The 25,773-nt window shown below is 40.8% G+C and overlaps 1 protein-coding gene across 3 annotated transcripts in view; it reads right to left on the bottom strand.

The window, feature by feature from the left end:
• Positions 1-25,773, bottom strand: part of NEDD4 (neural precursor cell expressed, developmentally down-regulated 4, E3 ubiquitin protein ligase) — a 110,427-nt gene that overhangs the window by 44,954 nt on the left and 39,700 nt on the right. For all 3 annotated transcript variants that reach the window (XM_018557558.1, XM_018557559.1, XM_018557560.1), the window contains exon 6: positions 2,574-2,624. In XM_018557558.1, the coding sequence (XP_018413060.1) occupies positions 2,574-2,624 (51 nt within the window). The remainder of the gene's footprint in view (positions 1-2,573; positions 2,625-25,773) is intronic.

Raw genomic sequence — 25,773 nt, 5'->3', positions numbered from 1 at the left:
TTAATGTATTTTAATGGTATCTATCTACCAGTAGCTGCCTCATTTCCCACCCTCGGCTTATATTCGGGTCAATACTTTTTCCCAGTTTTTTTGGCTAAAATTAGGTACCTCGAGTATAAGCCGAGGGGGGCACTTTTCACCCACAAAAATGGGCTGAAAATCTCGGCTTATACTCGAGTATATACGGTACATTGCAGCTTAGCATTCCTTTCATGTAGCGGCTGCATTCGTTTTATACCCTATATTTTCACTTACTGTACAGTATCTATTATGGAAGAGCAGCATTGTCACCCTAGGACAGAAAGTGCTTTAGGACTACAAAAAACTTCCACCTCTCCTCTTAGGAGGGATGAGTTCTGTAGTACACAGAGAAAACTGTAAACAATGATAATCGATAAGAGTCAGCAAAGAGCACAGGATGTTATCAGATGACAAGATTTTAGGGAGAGCCAACAGGTATATTTTTTCACTTATCAAACAAATAAAAAAAAAACCTTTTAATTGTATATTTAAAAAAAAAAAAAAAAGGGGGGGGAAGGAAGAGAAGTGTGAAGAAAAATAAATTTCTGGGGTTCACGTGCACTCTAAACTCTATCTACGGCCAAAACAATTTCTAAGTTTGGTTACAAGCCCCATAGGGTTTTTTTGGGAAGATTTTTCTTTACTTCCCCTATCTTTCCAAGGGACATAACAGGAAGTGACTGGAAATCTCTCCACAGTTATGGGAAATCCTGGTTATTGCCAGATTAGGTATTCATTTTCTGTTAAGGGAAAAATGGCCGCCAAGGCAGAACGATGTGCAGTTTTATCTAAATCATTGGCAGAGACAGCATCCAACAGCCTTAATTTGTTTCACATTACCATGCTTACTCATAAGGCTAATAATCATAGAGCTGTGGCCTAATTATGTCTGGAGGCCAAGGACCTTTACATATACTATATAACAATGATGTGCTACTTCGCTTGGGCAAGGAGTGGGGTCCAGCGCCAGGGATTAAGAGGTTGTTCAATTGGCTGAGGGCTTTAATGTAAAAGTGATTTGGGGCAGCTGTAGAGCCACCCAATCACTTTTATTAAAGAAGTTTTTTAAATTAAATTTAAATAAATCTAATAATAATAAAAAAAAAATTAAAAGTCCCCCGCCCCGCGAGCACGTGCGTCGCAACGTAAACACGCATCGGGTGCACCTACGTATGAAAACGACGAACGTGCTACACATGTTGGGTATCGCCGCGTACGCCGGAGTGAGAGCAATAATTCTAGGGCCAGTATTTTGGGGTATCTCTAAATTGATGACCTGTGGGGGCTTTTAAAGCGTCTATGGACTTTTTGGGGTACTGGGGTTTTTCGCCGTTTTACGGATGCACGCAATTTGTAACCTGGGCATGTTGGGTATCATTTTACTCGTTGTAACCTCATCTTTTATATTAAAAAAATGGGTGTTTTGTTGTGTTTTGGGGCATTGAATTAAATTTTTCACTAAATATTGGGGTTTAATAAGGAGTTGCGCTAATATTGCGCAACATAAAAATTTGCAACTACCACCATTTTATTCTATAGGGTCTTGGCATTCAGAAAATATATAATGTTGGGGGGTTTTAAGTAATTTTCAGGCCTAAAATGTGGAATATAACATGGGTACAAAAAATGAAAAAAAGGCCTCCGTCATGAAGGAGTTAAGGAACATCCATTCCAAGATGTCCTGTGGAAAGTGTGAACCAAGCAGTGCTCATCTATGAGACGGATGGCAGATCACATGACCTGTCGCCCGCCTTCCTGTGAAGCTGGTGTTCTAGCAGAAGAACACCGGCTTCACATGCTGGCGCTGCCTGGCTTCCTGATAATCTGGGCACACAGCACCAGAACTTGGTATCGGCCAGTACCGGAAAAAGTATCGGTACATACTTCAAAATATGCTATGGTTTCCATGTACGTTATACATTATACTAAGTCATGGCTATGTACACACTGTTATTTTCTGTCACATAATACTCCTCCTTTTATATTTACTGTTTTGCATTTTTTTTTTTATATCCCTTATGTCGAGATTATTGCTTATCTTTATTGTAAAACTCTTCTCTTATACATAATCTACAAACTGCTGAAACAGTTACTGAACTTTCAACGTGCTAGATAAGTCAATGAACTGTATAGGTTTATGGGTAAAGCAACCTAGGATGCCTGCTATAAAACATAGATTGTAATGCAGTCAAAGTCATAAACACTCTGAGAAACGCCTGTCTGGCAGCACATCCAGTCTACATCTCTTACTGTAAGTTAACTACTTCACCACGTGGAGAGGCAGCTGTCTGCAAAACAATGTAGAGTGCTTGGCGATTTCCAAATCACTAAGCTTACATAAGGTTCATTTTTTTTTATATTCACAAAGGCTGATACTCTTGTATATCCCAAAAGCCGTGTGGTAGTTTCAGTGTGAAGGAAAGAATTTCAGGCCTGGCAGGCATTAGTGGTCTTATAAAGAAGCAAAAAAAAAAAACATGCAAGCTTTTGATCAATGGATTATGTTTACAGAGTTATAGTACAGTGTTCACGCATGTCATTACACTACATACCGGCAACTGGTAAAGAGGAATATCCACTTGACCAAGAAAGTCATCTCTGGTCTACAAATGAAAAATAAATATCATTAGAAATCACTGGAACTGGGTTGTCTTGAATGGTACTGCAGCATATTTAAGGCAAAATTTCAGGCAAACAGATATACAAACAAATAAAATGCATACAATGGATCTGCCTTAACTGCTAAGATTCCTATTTCTGTACATCCAGTTCCAAGATTTACAAAGCTCTGCCACATGGCACAGTCCTGTCTGCCTGGACAGGATGCCTTTCTCTGCTACAGTAAGGTAACACTTAAGGTGCCCATACACTGCTCGATTCTCGTACGAGAATCGCGGGAAATCCCGCGATCGTACGAGAATCGAACAGTGTGAACGCAGACGTGGTTTGAACGGTGCTCGGGAGACAAATGGCGAACGGGCCGGTGTGCGCACGCGCACACTGCCCGTTCAGCATTGCGGTCATCGGAAGCCCGCTCCTAAGGGGGGCGGGCTTGTGATGATCGAGAGCGCGATCTGCCTGTCCAAGATGGGCAGATTGTACGTTTTTTTTACAACGTTTTTTTTACAACCATCGCAAGACTAAGGTCTTGCGATGGCTGTACAGTGTATGGCCACCTTTACAGATCTTGTCCCTCCCCCACCCTGTGACAGAACAGTGAACAAAGGAGAACAAAGGAGAAGGATTATTGATGAGCTAAAGTCTCAGTCACTCTGCTATTGCCTCCTATCAGCATGTCCCTTATTAGCACGAGTGTTACAGCACAAAAAGCTTTAAATAGCAATTCCAAGGGAAACAAGTGAAACCAGTCAGTGAACTGGTAATACTATTAAGTATACAATACACATGTACTAATGTCAGAGTTCTCGGTGTGACAGTGGATGTGTTTGGGAATAACGCTCCTGTTTACAAACTTGCAAGAACTAGGGTAGCCCGATTGCTGACAGATGGATGTGGTATGGAGCAAATTTCCAGAGCAATACTTGACTTTCCTCAAAGTAGCCAACTAAAGATATAGCTCATTAGTGGATAAAAGACATATGTATCAGGGATAGGATTGAAACACATGGGCACTGCATTCTACAAAGATGATGGCCTACAGTAACAGTGACCTAAAGTTGTGTGCCTCGGGCTCTACCAAAGAAAACTGATGTCTAATGTTTGTGAAAGAAATGTTTGTGAAGGTATATGAAATAAAATTGTCTATTATTCAAAACATGTTATCAGATTTCACTCATCTTTCTTTCAGCAGCAAGAAGTAGCCAGGTGCATTGTCCATGTCATCTTGACTACAAAGAGTGGGTAAGGAGCCCTGCAGCTTCATGACTTATTCAGAATGTTCTGGGTTTTATTTTAACTGAAGGTATATGGAAGAAAACTGTCTATTATTCAAAACATGTTATCAGATTTCACTCATCTTTCTTTCTTTCTTATTTCAGATCCTTTGACAATATGCCCGGGCCGTGCCTCATCTGCACTCAAACATCCAAAAAAGTAACTGCAACAGGTCAAGGATGGAGAAGGAACCACAGGCAGAATATTCAGAGTAGTCAATATGAAAGCACCTAAAACTATTATTGTACTATTTAAACCAGGGATGCACCAAATGGAATTTTGAGACCGAAACAGAAAATAAAAAAAATTGTCAGGCTGAAACAGAAAAAATGACTTTTTTTGCAATCTTTTTTTAAAATTTAATTATTTTTCAACTATTTATTTTTTTACTTTACCGTTGGGGGCTTCAGGGAAATATTAGGGGTCTAAAAATACGCCTGATATTTCCCTTTTAAAATAGAAAAAGAGATTGAGAACACAGAGCCCTTAATGTCCTTTTCTGCATCCCCTGTTATAAATTAACAGGAATCCTCTATACTGATTGCTCCTGTTCAATCATACATTGTGGAGATAGTGTACTTACTATGTCCACAACCATGAATGAACAGGAACTGATATAGATCACTTCCCATGCATTCATAACTGGGCACAGTAATCGTACTATGTCCAGTTATTTACAAACATTCACTAATCAGCTGATCGCTGAGTGATTGCATACGGCTCTCCACCCTGGGGGGCGGCCAGTGGGGGAGGAGAGCTCCACCTTCTGTGCAGATCACATCGCTTTCCTCCATTTACTGCTCTCCATCCTGACACAGGAGGAGGGGCTTTCCTCCAATACCTCCCGGCTCCGCCTCCTATGTCAGGATGGAGAGTGCTGTGATCTGTCACAGGAGGCAGAGCTCTCCTCCCCCACTGACAGATCACAGCTGTCACCACCCCGCACTGCTCTCCATCCAGACACAGGAGGCTGAGCCGGGAGGAGAGCTCGGCCTCCTGCAACGATCACCGCCCGCTTCTCTCCTCCCCACTGGGCGCCGGCTCTGCCTCGGAAGGTACACAGACGGGGAACAGAGAAGCTAGGGATACACTGAATTTTCAGTGCATCCCTAATTTAAACAATACAGGAACTTCTGTTTCCCTGACCAGTCCCTTTGGACCATGATCAGATATCTTGAAATTTATCACAGGTTAACTGAATATGTTTTTTTTTTCTTGACTAGCAAAATTCTCTCCCCAGATAATTCAGTCTGACACCAGGGTCGGGTTGTAAAGCAGGTTGTAACTCCTTGTAACACGATCACTAAACACCAGCTTTGTCTTTAAAAACAATACACTGTCCGGACAACAGTAAAGCTAACTAAAAATGTAGGTTTCTGTGTTCATATGCAGCAACTGCATATGCCTGGTTCATGTACGTTTAGTGTACATTGTTGGCATGTTTTTTAAAAATACCTCTGCAAAGGTGAAAATGGATTTTAAGTCTTTTGTATAGTAAAACACTGTTGCATTTGCCTTACAAGAACTATAGTACAAATCAGCTTAAATTGCCATGAAATCTGTATCACTGGCATTTAATGCCACATGGTGAATGCATTAGCAGTGAACACTGGTTTATAAAAATATTTCAGCAAAACTAGATAATACAATTGCAATAACATTTGTTATTACAGTCAAATAAAAAAAAAGCTGCAAGATAATAAAGACTGATTTGATATGGAGCATGAATCAATTTTTACAGGTTAGACAAGAACATTAGGCAGAGTTTCAAATCTGAAAAGGTGAAGCTGTCGACTTTACCTTATATAGTTAAAAGCAGCGTTGGTTAACCTTCTCGCTATAGGGGGCCATAAATAGGGCTCCTGACATCACTAAAGAGTTGCACACAATATTCAGGACACAATATTTGAGACTGTTAAAGAGCATGTTTATTACACCCCATTGTATATATCGATGTACCCATATTTTTGCTCTCTTGAGCCCTTTTAAAATTTACTTGTGCCACTAAGCAAGATCCATAATAAAAGATCAGAAGAAGAAAAAAAAACTTTACAATACAGAAAAAAATAAGATCGCGTGAAAGAAATAAACCAAACCATTTAACTACCAGAAGACAATATAAAGAATATGTTCCCTTCCCTGGCCTGAGTAAGCAACTAGATAAGAAAAACACAATTTACCATATGAAAGGGTACACAGGGCCACGTGAGGCACTCAGGTCAAAGGCTGGGCACCAGGCTAGAAAACATCTCTTGGAAGATATACTGTATGTGTAGTGGTATACATCAAAAACCTTTATTATGAATCTATATATAATATTATTCTGGCATAACTATTAGGAGAAAGGTATTTTAAAGCTCCTGAAAAGTGCAAAATCTTACCAAATGCACTGTCAAAGGTCTCCACATATCTACTGCAGTCTGTGAAAATGATTGCTGTTGCTAATAACATTTAAAACTACTACTACTTAAACAAAAAAGGTTTATATATGATATTTAGTTTTTTAAAGACATATAAGAGTCTGGTAAAATTCTGAAACATGGGGTTAACTATCCAATGAAGAAACATTTTCTATGACAAAAGTTCTAGCTGCCTCCTCGGTATGTAAAGCTAAAACAAAACTGTTGTTTGAGAGAGGTTTTACAAAAAAGACCTTCACAAATGATCATTCCTTCTACTTCCCTAATCTTGACCCTAACAAACATAACCAGAATACTCTAAGGATCACCATAACCACACATAAAAAACTGCCCACAAGAGTACATACACCAAATAACTAAAATATAAACATTTATATCACTTGAAGACAAAACACGTCAACATTGTATCGATGTATCCTCTTATGCACGGCATATCATATTCACCAGCTGAGCAACAAATTACAGTGTTATAAGCCAAAATGACTCGGTTCCTTAGTGAGCTGACCTTGTTGCTGAGACTAACAGAAGTAGAAACCATCATCACATTATTATCCTATTAGAGAACATGTTTCTATGTGTCTTCTGCATATCCAACCTGTCCAACTGCAAGCCACTTGGTAAAGGATCATAAACCACTGTCTAGATTGCAACCCACAAGTTACAGTAAATCAATCTGCCCATATGGTTTGCCTATTTAGGAATGTATGCCTTGAAGGCATCATACTACAATTAAAGGACCATTAAACCCACCCCTTTTTTTGCATATATCTGCTGCTAGCAAGCAGTAGATATATGCAAAAAATTTAATAAAAAAAGGGTTAACCTGTGTCTCCGCCGCGTGCTGCCGTCTTAAGAGCTGAAGATTCTCGGGCAGCCGCAAAGGATCATGGGGCGGCCACATACACAGTAGAGATCTTCAGCCGGGAGAAGAGGAGAGACACAGGGTAAGTCAATGCAGGCACCGTGCACCCGCACAGGCTCGGTGGTACAGGAAGGGACAAGAGTCAGCGATGGATCAGAGACCGGCACCAGCACTGGAGGGACCCCTGAAAACTACTGGAAGGAAGATGATCAGATCAAGAGGCATCATTTCAGGTAAGTCCTTAAAGCAGCATTGGGGGGAGTTTTTGACTTTAATGTCACTTTAAAGTGCTATATCTGAAGACACGTGGCTCTAAATTGAAAGTAGATCTAGGGAGCCCTCAAAGAGTTTCATTTATCTCTCTCCATTGCTATCCAGACCAACTGAAATAGGTTAGCAAAAGAAAACTGGGGAAACAAATCTCGGTGACCAGTACTAAACAATCTTATTGTACTTTCATAGTTCAGAAAAGACAGAGCAATGAGATTCCAATGGTGGAGAACTTGCTGCCACAGCAATTAAACAGAACAATGCAAATGGTAGAGAGGGAACAACAATGTGGTGTGGGAACACCCAAAACCACAAGGTAGGCAGAAAACAGAGACAAGAGCTAGATGCCTCTGCCCAGGAAACTCTACCAATAACTGTATTACTTTTAGATGGACCGATACTTTAGAGTACATCTGTTACAGAAAAACTTGTGGGCTACCATTCCTGGCCTCTCTCTCAAAGTGCTAGCTGCAGGGCCATCACTGGCTGGGTCCCAGACCAGGACATGCATGCAGGAAAAAAAAAAAATCACATGACAAGTTAGAATTCCTTATTACTTACCTGTCAGTGACAAAGTATTCAAGCCATCAGCATGATAGCCAGGCAACTAGTCTATTCAAAAGGAGAGGTCAGCAATAGCAGCCTAAATATTTTTCTCAATCCAGTTTTCCTTTAAATACAATTAAAGGTGCTACTAATATATAACATTGTGGCAAGAGCACATTGCCAGCATCTGTGAACTGTTTACTTACGAACATTAGGGCACCTTGTCCTCAAGTCTGGAAAGAAAAACAGTAAGCGTACACACCTGTGGCTGCTAATTACCAAAGCCTTCAACAAAGTCTTATTCTGAGGTGTTATACGCAAGGTCATTCAGAGCGCTGAAATATTTTTCTTTGCAACTTTCCTTATTAAAGTGTGTAACGAGCCCCTTGCTCGCTCGGTTCCACTCTCCCGGCACTCCTCTGCTACTAATGGATCAGACGTCAGACCGCAACGTCTGATTCTTCGATCGTCCGATAATCCGAGATTCGAACTACAGCTATGTGCCGTTCGAATCCAGCTCAGAACAAACACCAGGCAGGCTGTATGTAAGTTCCAACAGGGATCTGCTTTATTGAAGACCAGCTCAGTATATATACAGTCCAAGAAGTCTAAACACATAACGCAATCAAACATGAACAGCATGCAAACATCCACTCCCCCTCCCCGATGCCTTAATGAATGAATAGGGAGGGAGGAGACACATGTGATGGGATTATCTCCTGAGTGTATCATAGTGTGATTTACTCATCTACACCTGGAGTCAGCTACTCCTAGAATCAGCCATCCTAATCCCATCATTAACACAATACAACAAAAGGACCAATAAACTGTAACAGTTCAATGTCCAGAATTATCCCCCTTCAGTGCTCCTGGAGTCACAGCCTGTACCTATAATACACACAGGGCCATCCAAATGTAATGCCAGGGAACATGTACAGTACATCCCCCCACACATAAACCTGGTAGAATGGTTCATTGTAACCCCAAGAAGTCCGAGGGGGGTCTCCATAGTTCCGGGTCCATAGTCAGTTGGAAGGAGGCTAGCCCCCAGGCTCCTCCAACAGCACCAGTGACGGTTCAGTCCGTCACAAAGTGAATGACAGTTTTTCAATAAATGTGCTATTTCAACATGCACAAAATCAATCCGCCCATATGGTTTGCCTTTTTAAAGGCTTTGCCTATAGTAGATGTAGGCTTGGCTGGTCTTCACACAGAAGTCTATAGTTGCAGGGCAGAAGAACTCAATTTTTGTTGGAGGGCATAAAAATAACATCACGCACAGCAAAAAATAAACAAAGATGTGGACTATTGCTCTTGCTTATAAAAATACAGACTCAATAGATGTCTTTTATAGACCAACATTCTTTCTGCTAAAACGTCCCAGACATAACCGTACATTCTGGGCTTCCACTGCATAAATGGCTTCTCAGAAGACACAGTAGGAATGGCCATCAAGCAGTTATTTTAATCAACACAGAATGTTTCTCCACTAGCTCTAAAAATAAATCTGGCTGTCACAATTTTACACAACGCACTACTTTGAATATATCAATATTTGACACAGTTGACCTACAGGTGTTGCACAGATTAAGCCTTCCATGGCACACTAAAGGTGGCCATACACTGTACAACCATCGCAAGACCTTAGGCTTACGATGACTGTAATGAGGGGCGAGCTTACGATGACTGCAAACGGGCAGTGTGCGCGTGCGCACACCGGCCCGTTCGGCAGTTGTAGAACCAGCTTGCCACTAACTCGCCGAGAATCGTACGATTCCCGGCGGGTTTTCTAGCATGCTGGTTCGACGGAAGACGTGTGACCGTACAGTAGAAACGGTCGCACGCCTTCCATACACTGCACGATTCTCGTACGATCGTGGGATTTCCCGCGATTCTTGTACGAGAATCGTGCAGTGTATGGGCACCTTTAGATAGTTGTACAATTAAACAATGCAGGTAACAGGTATGCAGCAAGCCAAAGCAACTAGGTATCAGCTGTGGATGTTCTAGAACTATAGTATAGACATTTATTGCATACATCGAAGTTGAAACTGGGAAAACCATAATCCAGTTGAGAGTAAAGCCTAGGACTTCTCAGAGCTTAGAATTTTAGTACTATTAAGTATTTTCACAGACATGACTGAAACTGGATGCATCAATGGATTAATTACATAGGCTTATATAATAAGACAGAAAAAAATCAGTGATGGTGTGCTCATTACAGTAACCTAGACCAACCAATCACATTTCACGTTACTACAGGCATACCAGAGACCGGTATAATATAATTGGTTGCTACATTATGGCACTTTCTTTTACTTTACTATACAAGTTATATGGTTTTGTACCCCACATACATAGACATCTTAAAGGGACTTTTGTATGGTAAATTCTGTGACGGACCCCGCTGTAGTCTTCCTGCTGCTGTAGTCTTCCTTGTTGAGGAGGTGCTGCAGCCCGCCCGATGATCTTTAGCTCCCAGTCCACCCAGTCACTAGCTCAAAACAAGTGCAGGGTGAAACAAACTCGCTTTATTGAGCAAATGTGCAACCTGTTATACACAAAGTGATCAGATAAAGTTGTAACAATCCAGTAATAACACACACATAACCCATAAACTGATGAGCATGTCTTCACAATCTCCACTTGTCATACTCATTATAAAAACATTTTAGGCATTAATGGGGTTTGTGCACTGCAATGGCCACTGGCTATTTTTTGACTATACAGTAAACTCCCCATAATCCTGCATTCAAGCAACCGGCAAAAAAAAGAAATCGAGGTTGCTTGATAGATAGGAGGACATTAAAAATGTGGTTGCTAACTAAATTCTTTGCTTACATCTTGCTGCCGGCAGGCAGCTAGGTTCCGCAGTCAGCAGAATACAAACAAAGGGGAGCAATAGCCAGACTGCTATTGGACATTTCAAATTGAATAGCCAATAGCAGGCTGGCTATTGCACCCACCCAGTGAGCAAAGCAGCGGATGAGAACTTTCTCTTTCAGGTTCGCTCCTCTGCCCAGCGGGCGGGTGCAATAACCAGCCTGTTATTGGCTATTGCAATTTGAAATAGCCAATATCAGTCTGGCTATTGCTTCTGCCCACTGTTTACATTCACGTGTAAGCTGCAGAATCGAGGGGGGGGGGGGTGTTGCAGGAGTTACGCGAGTTATTATTAACTTTCAAGCAACCAAAAACTATAGTTATCCCGCATCTACTGATCCCGTGGGTGCCGGATAACCAACCCAGAGTCCCTGGTTCCACACCATGCCCACAGTGTAGGAGTTTTTCAGTTTGTGAAAATTAGCATATATGAAAAAATTAATTAATCACAGCTGGCAGGCAAATCTGGCAATTCAAGTACAGGCATACATCCACTAACAATTTCACTTAATAAAGCTGCTTGGAGGTTAATGGGGTCCACTGAAAGTACCAATACCAAAATAATTAGCGAAAACATTTTTCACTGACTGAATTCCTCTGACCTGGACAGTGACAGGCATGGGGTGGCTGGCTACTAGTACCACCTAGAGTAAATAGTAATACAGTTGTACGTTTAGTCAAAATACATACCATTCATTTGCACACGTACTCACTTTTGAACAAAGGTATGCATAAAAGGGGAACAACACAAATAGGCACGAGACAAGGCAAAGCATTGTAAAGTTGGTCACAGACAGGAGATAACGGTAACCGAATACAATTTTTGTCTTTGTACCACTTCCAATCATTCGCAACTTTAATTTATGGGTACCCTATGCCTACAAATCACATTATAAAAGACTAATTCTGCCATTATCATCATGTTTCATCTTACACCCATATTTAGGATGGAACATGGTGCCATTTCACAGGCCCTCACCTGAATCATGACATCACTCTCTACAGGCTTCTTAGTATTAACTCGGCATGGCTGCGTGTGGCTATCCCCATAGAGACTCATAGTTCTAAATAGAGTAGAAGTGCAGTGACTACACCTCATTTGTAGTCCACTGACCACTTCCTCCAGCTCCATAACTGAAGCTCTGTACCTCAGTATGGACAGGTGCTGAAGGAACAGTCTGCAGGAACCTGTCCACTGATCATGGTTGCAATGCATTGCAGTCTCTCATGCAAAAAAAGTAATAAACGCATATATATGTTCGGCAAAAAGTGGGATATGCCTTTAAAGTTATCAGTAAAGCTCATTCAAGCATCATCATCCACAAATGGGCTCCACAAGGGTAACAAATACGTGGTAATTGCTCCTAACAGCAAAAGTCAGAAATGGTCCCTAGTGCATGCCAAATTTTTTAAAACCTCCGAGACCTAGAATTGAGAGTTCCCTTTTCTATGGAAAAAGAAAAACAAAGTTTTCACTGTGTGTACATTTTGTTTGCCTGCCAAGCTGGGAAGAAGACTGCAGTAGGTTCCCGTGGCATGTGAGTCATTTGAGGACGGGCAGATGTTTCACTGCCTGTAACCCTCTTTGAGACATCTACCCATTTCAAGCCAAACTTCACCTTTTTCAGCTTTGTGGAAACTTAGAAAATATAAGTAACAGTACACAAACATAGATCTAATGAATTTTCCACAATATATGGAGTGAAGGGGCACATATTAATATTCTAAAGATTGTGTCTACAACTATAATATATCTTTGTAACGCGAGTATACGTTTTATATACATCTATATCTATATATAGATGTGTATATAATGTACTTGTATTGGCATTCTTTTTTTAGACTTTTTAGTTTTCTTCATTTTCACCTGGTGCTCCTGTGAATAACACTCTTCCTGTCCCTGGGTGGCTACGCTCACTCCTCTACTGTATCTATGAAATTTCCACCCAGGCTGGACTTCAAACCTGTATGCATTTGTTCATCTCCATTTCAATGGGGATAATGGGACTATTACATTACACATATAAGACAACATTGCTTTATGCTTCCAAGTCAGCTCACAGAAAGTGACAAGAATACTGCATTTCTGACAAGATCCACAGATATTTTCTTAAATTTAATGCAGCCACCACATCCTAGGACTGGTAAGCTACAATATATTAAATTTTTGTTCTTGGGTTCAATTATGCTTTATGCTGGCTGCACACATTACAAATAGACTGTACATTTCTGACTATGCAACAGGCCACTGCCCCATATACCTGCTTGCTGTTTAAAAAAAAAGTGTAATCCAGCACCCACTAAGCAGGATTCTGACAATTTAGAAAGCGGTTTCTCATTAATATTTTTATTTTGAGATTGTACTTTACATCATATTTAAAGGCTCAACTAAAAGAAAATCGCCATTTGATAAAAATCAATGTAAAAATCAATTAGAATAACTACACAGGTGTATTACTCCTTAAAATAACTAGTCTCAGGCTGGTGATAAACGTGGGTTTCAATAGGTGTCTATCGACAAGAAGCAGGAAAATGAGTCGTTTGAAGCGGAGATAAAAAAAATTTGTGAGCTTCGCACCCCCCCGTCTTCCCTCATCTGTGGGGATGTTTGTCTGTCTTGTGTGATGTAATTGTTTGTAACACATGGATGTCCCGTTATCACAATGCTATCATGTGCCTTATGAGCAGACCCCCAATGAGCTTCATATTCCCATGTAGTCTGGGTTTCCTGCGAGAACGGAGTTCTATGCTCCAGTTGCCAGCTGTCTGAACTGGACAGCTAAAAGCACAGACCTAGCTATTCCTGAGTAACTGTGCACCTATCAGGCCTGTGCTTTATAGCCTACGAATGTGTAACATAACCGCATCTGATGTAAATATTTGCTGAGCACATAAATGTTTGGTTTTTTTTCTACTTTTTTGAGCAAATCCTGAGTTATGCTATTGTATTTTTTCCTAGCCAAGGCTACCCGCTCTTCTAATACCATTATATGCGGTTGTATTGATATTGGGTCACCTTCGCTGACACCATGGGGGTGATTTACTAACCTAAACACACACACACACACACCAGGTGTGTGTGATTTTCACACAGCAAAACATATTTATCAACCAAAAAGTCTCTAAAAGCATATTTCCACTAATGCCATATATGGAAAAATCATGCACATGATGCATATATAATGCTGCTTCACAGTTTAGACAAAAATGGTTAGCTCATGCATTTACATTCCTGCATTCATCAACGCAAGCAACATAACATAGAGCTAATTTACACCACATTACCTTGCAATTCATTGCAGGGCTTTCCACAACACACCTGCTGGGTGTGTACACACTACAAAAGGTGTTTCGATTCCTCCCATAGATCATGCTGGGAGGGAACACACTACAGAGGTGTATACACGTTCGTGGTGTGTTTAAAAGGTTAGTAAATCAACCCCCATGTGTTGTTTTGATGTATTTTGTACTTTCTTGTCAATAAAAAATGTATACGAGAAATACAATTTTTGTGAGCTAAAATTAATATTCTTTTTATAATACCTCCACATTTTGGAGTGCAAAATAATGATTACAAACCTATGTAATAATTATTTTTATAAATAGAACGTTTGGGAATTGGATTCTTGTCTCCCCTTCTCCATGATCTGCAACAACTTGGTGCGGATTTAGAAGAAAACTTCTCATATTACATGTGGTTGTGTTTTCTACCAGGCCAGAAGCAGTAGAGCTAACACCCCTGGCAGGATGTTACCTACAAGATCACTGACAACATTCATTGCTGTTCAGAAGCAGCCACCTTGCAATTTACCTTCTGTAAAGGTGGGAGAAATTTTGCTCCTAACACTGGCTGCATAATGTGAATCTACACCACCTAGAGACTGCATTTAATATTTTCCATATCTATTATCATATGCAGTTCCTAGGGTTAAAAAGTGTAGTGTGACTGAGCAGTGTATGCTTTTATCACTGTAAAACACAGTTATGCCACAGAGAAGCGGTGCCAGTTAAATTGTATCTAAACCCAAAAAGAAAAATAGTGTGCCAAGTGTTTTAGGACTACAAAACACCTCCCCTTTGCATAACATAGGGGGTAAGGTGTTCTGTGGACCATGGCAGTTAACTGGGCAATGTGAATAAAACTGCTAGGGGTTTCAGTGCAGCACAACCAGAGAGCACAGACATGAGCTTAGCGGATTTCTGGCAGAATTATCAATAATTTTTCTGGCCTTGTAGCATTTTTAACACAAAACATGGAGAAATCTTACAACCTAATAACAACTTAGACCCAAATACAGCTACTATACAGAAAGATCAGCGTCACCTACCTTATATCTAAAATAAACTTAAGATATAACTTGGAACTGGCCCTGGAGACTGGGGACAATTGGCAGCCATGGCCTATGATTGATGAGGAAGTATCTGTACAATGCTTGCTATGCTAAACGTGACATATGTGTGTGGGGGGAAAGGGGAGAACACCCATAATTAAAATTATACCGTTTGCTTCATATAAAATCATCAATTTCTTAAAGCCCTCATGAGAGGACTTAGCTGGTCTCTTAGTGTTTTATTCTTTCTAATACCCAAGTAGTGCTGCATTCATGCATTAATGGTTCACTGGTCCTTGTTAATAGCAATAAATGGATCACTAGAGTTCTGCTTGGACATTCAATTCAGTTTCAGAAATGTCCCAGGTGTCTTCTGGTATCTGTAATTTTAAGAGAACTGGTAGCAGTGGAGATTGGCATTCAAGCAAATTGTCATTAGCATTTGAGTTCCAAACTTAGAGAACAAAAAATATGACCACTACATTTATGCTAACAGCGATTAAAAGTAGCCTAAGTATAAAGTATCGCAAGACTTAGGCCTTTCGGAAGATATTTTAACATAAAGGTGATAGGTAAGTTGATGTGGAAGTAGCAAACTCTTAATTCCCCTCTGCTAAGTCACCAAAACAATATACACAGCACAAAGATAAGCACTGGCTCCCAGAAGTGGCTAGCTCTCACTTTACACCCGTCATCTGAGGCCAGCATACTGCTAAAATACTGGTAGTGAGAAAAACAGTAAATGAAAATGATTGGTTAGCTAGTTAGTTTAGTACAATGATGTGGCAAATTTTGAGCTAAAAATACATTTTGCCCTTTATAGAAATACAGAAATAGATGTAGCTGCCAGGAAAGCACGTAGTGGTAGCATTTGGAAACATTAATATCATTAGCAGATATTTTCTAGCATGCTGTACAAATTTCCAATCATAAATAGCACTCCAAAAGAGAATAAAAGTCCATGTTAGTTAAAGCTAAACAAATAGTGTCTAAACATAAGAGGCATGTGTATTCTTCCTTGAATCTTGGTGTGCTTTGTGTAATTCTACTAGATCTTTGCCTCTGTGTATGAGCTTCCTGTAATAAAGACCAGTCACTGCTGCTATCTCTCCTTGTGCAGGGTAACTTGTCTTGTATTCTCCCCTGTAGTTTTCCGCAGGAAGCCTGTAGTGGGTGGGGCCCGCTGGGTCCCTCCCACAGCTCTACTTTCTGCACCGGCTATTTGCAGCACAGTGATGGTGTATCTTCTACCTTTACAAGATAATATTTGGGTTGTCAAAGGCATTTGATACACACAAAGTAGATTTATAACCTATGTGGCTATCAAGTAATATATTTAAATTAAAGTAGTTGTGCCTGGAGTTACACTTAAAAAGAAATAATTGATATGCATACACTTCTTCCTTCCAGCCTCCACAGTAATAAACTACACTGAAATGGGCACTTTTAAGCAGAAAACAAATTCTTATTAATGCTAACTAGTCTGCGAGAGGCAGTGCAGTATCAGTTTGAGTGCTATGTAGCTCCATTAGAAACAAGTGCATGTTCTGAGCTGCAGATGGGCTCTGTCCACAGGGGAAAATGGCTGCCCAGTCCTGCTCTTTAATTGGCAAATTCTAAACGTTTACAAAGTCCTGGAACTGAAAAAACAAATGCTTCTGCATATAAGTAAATCATTCTATTGGAGGGTGAAGTGGAAGTCACAGTGCACTTACCTGTATCTGTCCAGCCTACAAAGATTGAGTGGCAAACTGTGATCTTGCTCTAATTCTCTTTTTGGACAGCAAAGGCTTTTTTTCTTTACACTCCTCTTATACAGATTGAATTTGTACAATCTGTTTCTGTCTGTAGAGGTTGGCCCCCACTATAGCAAGTGTTACCTGAACACTTTGCCGATGAAATTGTGGGGTTCTTATAGACTTGGCATCAGCCAGCTCTTGGGCTGAATTTGATGGGCTGGCCAGCGCAGGCAAATTAGCATTTGTTTGAAATATAAGCCACTTGTGGATTATTTCCTTATAGTGGAATGATTGATTTCAAATTGTTTGGCGATCTTTTTAAATCCCTTGTCAGACTCACAGGCATCCACAACTTTATTTCTGAGGGTCTTAGCTCTATTGATCTTGGCATGATGACACTGCACACCTCAATAGCAAGGAGAACACCAGACCCTATGGCAGGAGTCTCAAACTCAATTCACTTGGGGGCCACTGGACAAAATTTCTTCCGCCATGGGGGACGCTTGCCGAATTGAATAAGATTTCTTACTTCAAAATAAAATGTAACTATATACAGTACGCATGTTAATGTCTGCGTGTGTTTATAATTTCAGTATATGTGTTTGTGATAGTTTCTATTTATGCAATGTCAGTATATGTGTGTGTTTGTTTTCTGTGAGTGATGTCGGTATGTGTGTCATATCAGTAAGGTGATATGTGTGCAGTGTCAGTAAATGTGTTTGTTTTTTTTCCCTTACAGTTTTTAATTTAATATGCACACAACGAAAAACACATTACACCCCACCCACAGAAATACGAACACATACAAATATGCACACATGCAGGTTTACGCACCCCCCTACCAGAAATCACACACAATAAGGCCCCATTCATATCTGTAAGTTTAGGTGTGATTAGGGATTCCTGTGTCGGGAACCTGCGTTTTCCTGCAGCAGGAATCCCAAATCTGCTGCTTATAAGCGGCAGCTGTCACCCACTCAAGTTAATGATCAGATGACAGCCGCTACATGTAAACGCCGGAAAACTGCACGTAATCATATGTGATATAGTTCCATGAGGTTAGGAATCAAACGATGATGCATCCAGGGACAGTGATTGTTTTCTGACTAACTGTAATTATAACACATGCGGTGTGCAGGGGTTTACATGTAGCAACTGTAATCTGATCATTGACTTAAACAGGTGACAGCTCCCGCTTTGTAAACGCCAGTTTTAGGATTACTGCTGCAAGAAAATGCAAATTCCTGACGCAGGAATCTACACACATTTAAAATAAATAAAGAGCCCCCTCACCTGCTTACATTCTTGCAGGGAGGAGGCACAAGCCCAGGGGATCCAGTGGTTGATTAGTAAGGTCTGGTGCAGACCTTACTAATCCATCCATTTGGACAGAGTTCAAATCTGTCAGAACTCTGGCTGAAAGAAACTAGCGAGTGCTGGCGCTGACAGCAGCAGCCATGCAGTCTGCATCTGACAGAGATGCAGACCGTGTAGCTGCTGCTGCAAGTCAGAGACGCAGTCCGTGATCACGTGCCTGACTTGTCAGCTGGCTGCAGGCCACATGGTACGGGTTTGCAGGCATATTTTTACCCTGCTCTAAGGCTGGGTTCACACCTGGGCGTACTATAGGCACATTTTTTAGCGCGTTTTTTAGTTCAGTGAAACGCGCGTTCGACGCTCGTTTTTATACCTCCCTGGCGGTGTGATTTTTTTCCCCTTTATTTTCTCTATCTTTTTTTTACTTTCAAACTTCCCGCCGGTTCCGCCACCCTGCGACGCGGACGCTCGCAAAGGACGGAACCTGGAAGACGGCAGCGGCCGGAGGACACAGCGGGGATCACGTACAAGGTAAGACCTACGCTGTATTCCCGAGTGTGGCTCGGGGTTACCGCTTTGTTAACCCGAGCCACACTCGGGAATACCAATGGATACGCGTGGAAATATGCCCCAAAGAAGCTCCTGTACTTGTTTGGGCGTAGGGCGTTTTTGAGCGCATACGCCCAGGTGGGAACCATGCCCATAGGAAATTATGTGATTTCACTTGCTGAGTGTTTTTCAGCGATTCGATCAGCGCTGAAAAACGCCCAGGTGTGAACCCAGCCTAAGGGGTTGATTTACTAAAGGTGAGCAGGCCTTTCACTTTGCAAGGGAATCTTCCCATAGCTTAGTCAATGTGGTGAAAATTCACAAGCAAGGAAAAAAGATTTTAAAAATACTATTTTTTTACACTTAACTTTATTGTTATCACATAGGGGGATAAGAAGCCACCTATGTGATATCAAATTACAGTGACAGGTCCTCTTTATGGAGACATCAGGGTTCCCCAAGACCCCTAATGTCACATAGGGACCTCCAAAGAAACTGACAAAGCAGAGATCTACTTCACCAGCTTCTCTCTGGCTTCTGTAGCTGGAGAGTGACAGCTGAATGCGGAAGTGATGTAATAAGCATCATTCCTGCATTCACAGAACAAGGAGGAAATTGGAGTGAGATTGTGTAGTGTTCTTCCTCTGTTCTCCATGCACAGAGCCACAATGCCAGTCCCGCATCGGACGCCCGGGCTTGAGGCAGGTGAGTATAGAGGACCAGGGGCGCACACTTCGTTACCAACTTTACAGACACCGGACCGCTTGCATGTAAACAGCTATCGCTGGCGGTTTTAAATTTTGACAGTTTCCCGCTCGTGCTTGCGCACAAAGACCGTTTTAAGTCGCCCACCCACACCTAGAAGGCTCCAATCCAGCCGTTTCCCTACGTTCGGCGGACAGTAGGTGGTTATCCAACTCTTACTTGTTTGTGTATATTCTCGGTTCTGCGGTCCATCTCAGTAATGCTAGGTACAAAAGATGTCTTATTTAAATGAATTGTAAATCTGATACTTTCCAGATCTATTGCATTTCAGTGATTCCCGTGAAATGTGCATAATAATGGACGTGGAAAAACTACATAAATTCAGAATTGTTAAATCGGGATTTCCTATAAAACAGGAAGCAGAGTGGAGTTATATGGTTTTATCCCTGAACATACAAAATGACAAGTCTCTAAATAGAGACAAATTTAAAAAAAAATTATTACAATCCACCTACATCCATGTGAAAAAATAAGTACACCCCTTGGAAATATCTTAACTATTACAACATATTTGTACGGGCAGACATTAGATCTTGATTTAAAAGTGCCTACAAATAAAGGTTATATAGTCAAACAAATGAAATTGATAGTGTATTCATTTCTATAAATTAATTTTCTATAAATTAATGAAAATGCAGATTTGTTATCTCTACTGTACATCTACCCACACTACAATTCAATGAAATTAGAACTGGTGTAGCAAATTAGGTGCCAATAATTAGAACTATGCAGGTAGAGCCTGTCTTATTTAAACATCAGAAATGTAGGGGTTGATTAAGTAAAGGTGAATAGGCTGTTCACTTTGCAAGGGAACTTTCCCTTAGCTTAGTGAATGAGGTGAAGCACTGCTGGCTTTTAATCATGAAATCATGTGCAAGAAAAAAAAAAAGTTTAAAAAAAATTGGTCACAAAAAAATAACATTTACTCAAAAAAAACAACATATTTTTTTAAAGTCCCCTACCCCTACATACACGCGCAAAAAAGCCTACGAGCAAAAACAATTGTATGTTACATATCATCGCAAACGTCAGAGTGAGAGCAATAATTTTAGGGCCATCAATCACTGATAACACTAAACTGATGAGCGGTAAAAGCTTTAAAGCGTCACCTATGGCCACTTTTGGGTGTGGTAGTTTCTTGCGATTTCGCAGGCATGCATTTTAGGGCTTGTTTGGTGTCTATTTACCTGACGTGACCCCCGTCTTTTAAATTTTACCAAAAAATTGGGTAATAATAAATGTTTTTTTTAATTTTCATTAAGAAAAATAAAACCCCAGTGGTGATTAAATACCACTAAAAGAAAGCTCCATCTGTCCCCAAAAAAATGTTTTAAAATTAATTTCAGTACAGCGTTGCATGACTGAAAAAATTTCAAAGTACTCCAGCGCTGAATACTAAAAATGGCCTGGACAGGAAGGGGGTGTAAACACCTGGTCCGCAAGTGGTTAATAATAACACACCTTCTATTCTCCCACTCTGTTTTGGCTCCCACAAGGACACAGAACTTATAATTGTTATGACAAACTTAAGCTTGACTTACAGATTTTAAAGTCCACACCTGCTCCTCCTTACTTCTTCTCCCCGCGTCCCTGTGCTAATCGTGGATGTGGGAGGGCGGTGAGCGTGAGGCAGGGATGAGGTGCGGCGTGCAGATGCGGGCAGGTCTGGCAGCAGCGAGCGTGAGGTGGGGAGGAGGCAAGGCGCACAACGTGTGTAGAGCCGTGAACAGGGCCAACTAACTAGAAGCCGATTAATCGATGATTGAAAAAGTTGACAACTTTTTCAATAATCGATTATAATCGATTATGTCGATTAGTTGTTGCAGCCCTAGTAGTAATAAACTCTCAAACTTTTTTTCAATAATGAATCCAGATCAAACAAATACACATTGTCCAGCAAAGCATTGCTTTACATTTTTACCCAAACAATTAGGCCTTGTTCCCACCGAAAGCGTGTGCGTCCCCGAGCGGTAGCTGCTGGAACGCACTGCGATCGCTAAGAAACTTCTCCCCGCGTTTTGGGACGGGAGAGGGCGTGGCGGTGCATTGAATTCAATGGCACCGCTTCCATGGCGCCCCCCCCCCCGCAGTGCGATCGAACTTGTGGCAAGACTTTGCCAGCGCTGCGTTCCTCTGCAAACACAAAAAATAGGGCTTGCTCTAGGGGAGAAGTTTCTTAGCGATTGCGGTGCGTTCCAGCAGCTACAGCTCTGGAACGCACACGCTTTCGGTGTGAACAAGCCCTTACAGTCATCATGTTTCTAAACATCTACTTCCAAGTCTCTCAGCTTGGATTTCCTGAACTTCCTGTCCAGTATAAGATCACATGGGACAGAGCAAACTCCAGCAACTGTTCATCTACTAGATTGGTGAAGGGAGGCGAGGGGAGTAGCTTGAGTTGCTGTGTCTTTGTGGAGACACACACAACTTACTAGCACACAGAAGTGTGACTACATAGCACTTTGCTTGAGAAAGAAGTCACTCTAAATCAAGAAGTCTGGACCGGTGCTCGGGGGATCAGCTGATTCTGCAGGAAACTAAAACTTTTAATCATCAAGAAGCAGAATTCATTGTAAGTGATTTCATCGGCATTTGAAATAGCTTACAATTTATTTTAGCCCTTATTGTAACTAACACTAATACACACAAAACCACTGCATATTGCCTCAAATGTACTGGCTTGTAAATGCCCTACTGTAGCGTTAATTGGGCGCATCTTCTCTGTATGATTCTGTGCTTTGCAGTCATATCTTACAGAGTCATTTGGTCAACCTATTAAAGTCCCACTCAACCCCAAACTGATAGCTCCCGACAAGTTGAATCAAATACTGGCTTAGTAAGTCTTTGGGGCATTCCAGTATTGAAATCTCCCTGTTACACGTATAGTTTCACACAAAAAATATATAATTTGCTCTTACCTCTATTTAATATTTTTTTTAATTCTTATGCAAAAATGTAATAAAACAATGTAAGCAATATAAAAAAACAATATAAACAATATATTAATTATCTAACCACCTACATCAAAGGGAGCTCCGAAATATAAGCTGAAGTTGCAATCCCTCTATACACTGTATCTGTTTATATCTCATAAAATATGTTTAAAGCCAAAATCACTGCAATAGGTTTGTAGGCAACTACAGTATTTTGTTGTCTCATTAAACTCCAAAGCTTTCAAAGCAAAGAAGCGCTACACAAAAGTATTCAACTCAAAATACATTTCCCAACAAAAGTTCCAAAACTCATAACCACATAGTAAAAACTGTCTTACCAGCCTGAAGCAAAAAGGATACTGTAATTGGGTTAGTAGTGCGTCTGCATAAAAGATACCACTGTTTCCTACGATGTACAGCAGTAAACCAACATTTTTCTACAGAAATTTCAGTCTTTATCTAGAAATAACTTTCATAGCTTCACCCACTGCAATTATGAAGCAAAATGATCAGGTCCTGCTAACCTTTTTCATAATGTAGAATAAATGAAGATCCCATCTTCATTATAGCCCTATAAAAAAGGTACAAACTTTGCATTAAAAATCTCATGACCAAATCACTGAGACTTAAGAAATCAACAAATAAGTCAACCAGTTGTCGACCTGAATTTTATTGAACCCAGTTCTACTAACTCTATATCAGATGCAAGTGTTAACATTATTACCTTGCTATTGTACATATGAGGATACCCAGTCTTAGGATTTAAGACTTACCAAGGTTAGGGTTGAATATGTTGCCATGGCTAACATCCCCCCCCCACACACATACACACCCACAGACACCATGGGGGGGGGGGGGATTTATCAAAACTGGAGCAGACAAAATCTGGAGCAGCTGTGCATGGCATCCAATCAGCTTCTCTCTTCAGTTTGTTCAGCTAAGGTTTGAAAATGAAAGAGAGAAGCTGATTGGATGCCATGCACAGCTGCTCCAGATTTTGTCTGCTCCAGTTTTGATAAATTCCCCTCCATAGGTTACCGCACTTAAACTTATTTCAGTGTTCCAAGAACTTCCTACAGAAATGTTGCATGAGACTCCCATTCATAGGATACCAGACAGGAACACAGTAAAATCTAGCCTCAAAACCTCCCCGGTATTGTGCGTGCCTTTTCTCTTGAAGCACATGGTAGCACTGCAGTTATAAAAAAAATAAAAAAAACAAGCCCAGCTGCAATGTGTGAAAATAGTTTGTGGCACAGAGTTTAGCTAAATGTTGCAAGATGTCCGGTACGGATCTGTAAACAAAATGGTACATGACTCTGCAAAAACTATTCTTACACGTGAATAATTTCCAGTAGCTAGGGAGTCTATGAGTGACTTTTATTACAGGTATGTAGTAGAGATGAGTTTGTTTGTCCAAATAATGCCTCATGATTATGCCCACAGACTCTAGGTGTTATTTTAAAGGGGAAAAAACATTTGCAATTTTGCAACATGAATGAAGACTATAGTGTGAAATATCTCGGGCTCAAAATGAAACCTACTCACATAAGCAGATGTAACTTGATGTTAAACTTTACATGCTTTCTAAATACACCACATTCTATAACTCACACATCGTGGTAGACAGGGAAATCTAATATAAATTGGTAAACTGTTTGTGATTTTAATCTGCAGCCCTGGTACCATCTGGATGTAGAAGATGGCACAAAATGACTTTGTGTCAGTGAGCTGCTTACTGCTCTGTAAGAGATTGGGGCACGGACATGACAAGTGCTCGCTTATGCAAGAAAGGGAAGAGACTAGAGATTAGGCAAGGTTTTTAAATCTGTCCAATCTATCTTCCCCCCCGAGAAATACTACCCAGTATCTGCCACCACTATAGACAAGATGCTGTCCTCCAATCATCTCATGTGTATAGCCAGCTTTAGAAAAACATACACTTGCCATTTTGTGAAAGGGGTAGGCAGCAGAAGTTTGAATGACATATTTCTCAGTTTTGGTTATATACCTTCAATAACATAGCTGTCTGACGATGTCTCATACATGGTCACAACTTCACATACCAGTTTCAAAGAAAGTCACCAGCACACCAAAGTCTCCTTATAGGATCACCAAATGAAAACATCTGACGATTGTTCAATGAAATGAACATTTGGTGATCCTAAAAGGAGACTTTGATGTGCTGGTCACATTCTTTGAAACTGTTCATGTGTAAGGTGGCAACATCCGCAGTCATTACAAGCACCCTCCCCTGTTATTGAGATATCCGGTAAGGAGTGCAACAAGATCTTCTTCTATCCAGCGCCACATACCAACCCTTTTTTTTCCCTATAAATTATTTCTATTAAGTGACATGAAATCACATTTTCTAAAAACCTTTACAATGGGAAGCATTCAGGAGACAGTATCTTCATAAAGAGTTTCTACTGTACGGTCACACGTCTTCCGTCAAACAAGCAGGCTTGAAAACCGGCCGAGAATTGTACGATTCTCAGCGAGTTAGTGGCCTGCTTGTTCGACGACTGCCGAACGGGCCGATGTGCGCACGCGCACACTGCCCGTTTGCAGTGATCGGAAGTCCGCCCCTCAGCGGGGCGGGCTTTTGATGATCGCATGTACGATCTGCCCGTCCAAGATGGGCAGATCGTAGGAGCTTTTAATAAGCTTACGACCATCACAAGACTTTTGTTTTGCGATGGTCGTAAGGTGTATGGGCACCTTTAGGCATACATGGTTCATTCTGTGTGGCTGGGCTGCACCAGAAGCTCTCTAAGACAATAACTCTACACAGAGGCAGGGAGGAAGACCTGGCTGTACTACTTCGATACCCAGCAGCCTTTACAGAAGGTAAACAAAGACTCTTCCTCTACAGCCTGTTTTTATCAAAGAACACATTGGAGGCCTAGAAAATGTGAAAAGTAATCTTTTTTTTTTTCAAATTGACAATTTTTATTGAGTTTTATAAACAGACAATACAGAAATGACCAAAGTCACGAAACAAGGAGTAAGAGGTCATGCGGACCAAAATCAAGTATACATTGTGTAACAAGCAACAGTACACCGTTAAACCCACTGCAGTGTCGGGCCCCCAACAAGAGGAAATGCATGCAACCCACATGGAATGTAATAACCCTGGCTAACAGGCAATACCATGAAAAGTAATCTTAAGCTACACCCTGCCGATATAAAAGCAAAATGCAAAGTATAAATATGCAGTAATGCATATGTACTGGATTAAAA

This window comes from Nanorana parkeri, unplaced genomic scaffold, assembly GCF_000935625.1.
Source record: "Nanorana parkeri isolate BGI_ZX_2015 unplaced genomic scaffold, ASM93562v1 scaffold290, whole genome shotgun sequence".
Classification (NCBI taxonomy): Eukaryota; Metazoa; Chordata; class Amphibia; order Anura; family Dicroglossidae; genus Nanorana; species Nanorana parkeri.
The sequence above is the reverse complement of the archived record's forward strand: the minus strand, read 5'-3'. Positions and strand labels throughout refer to the sequence as shown.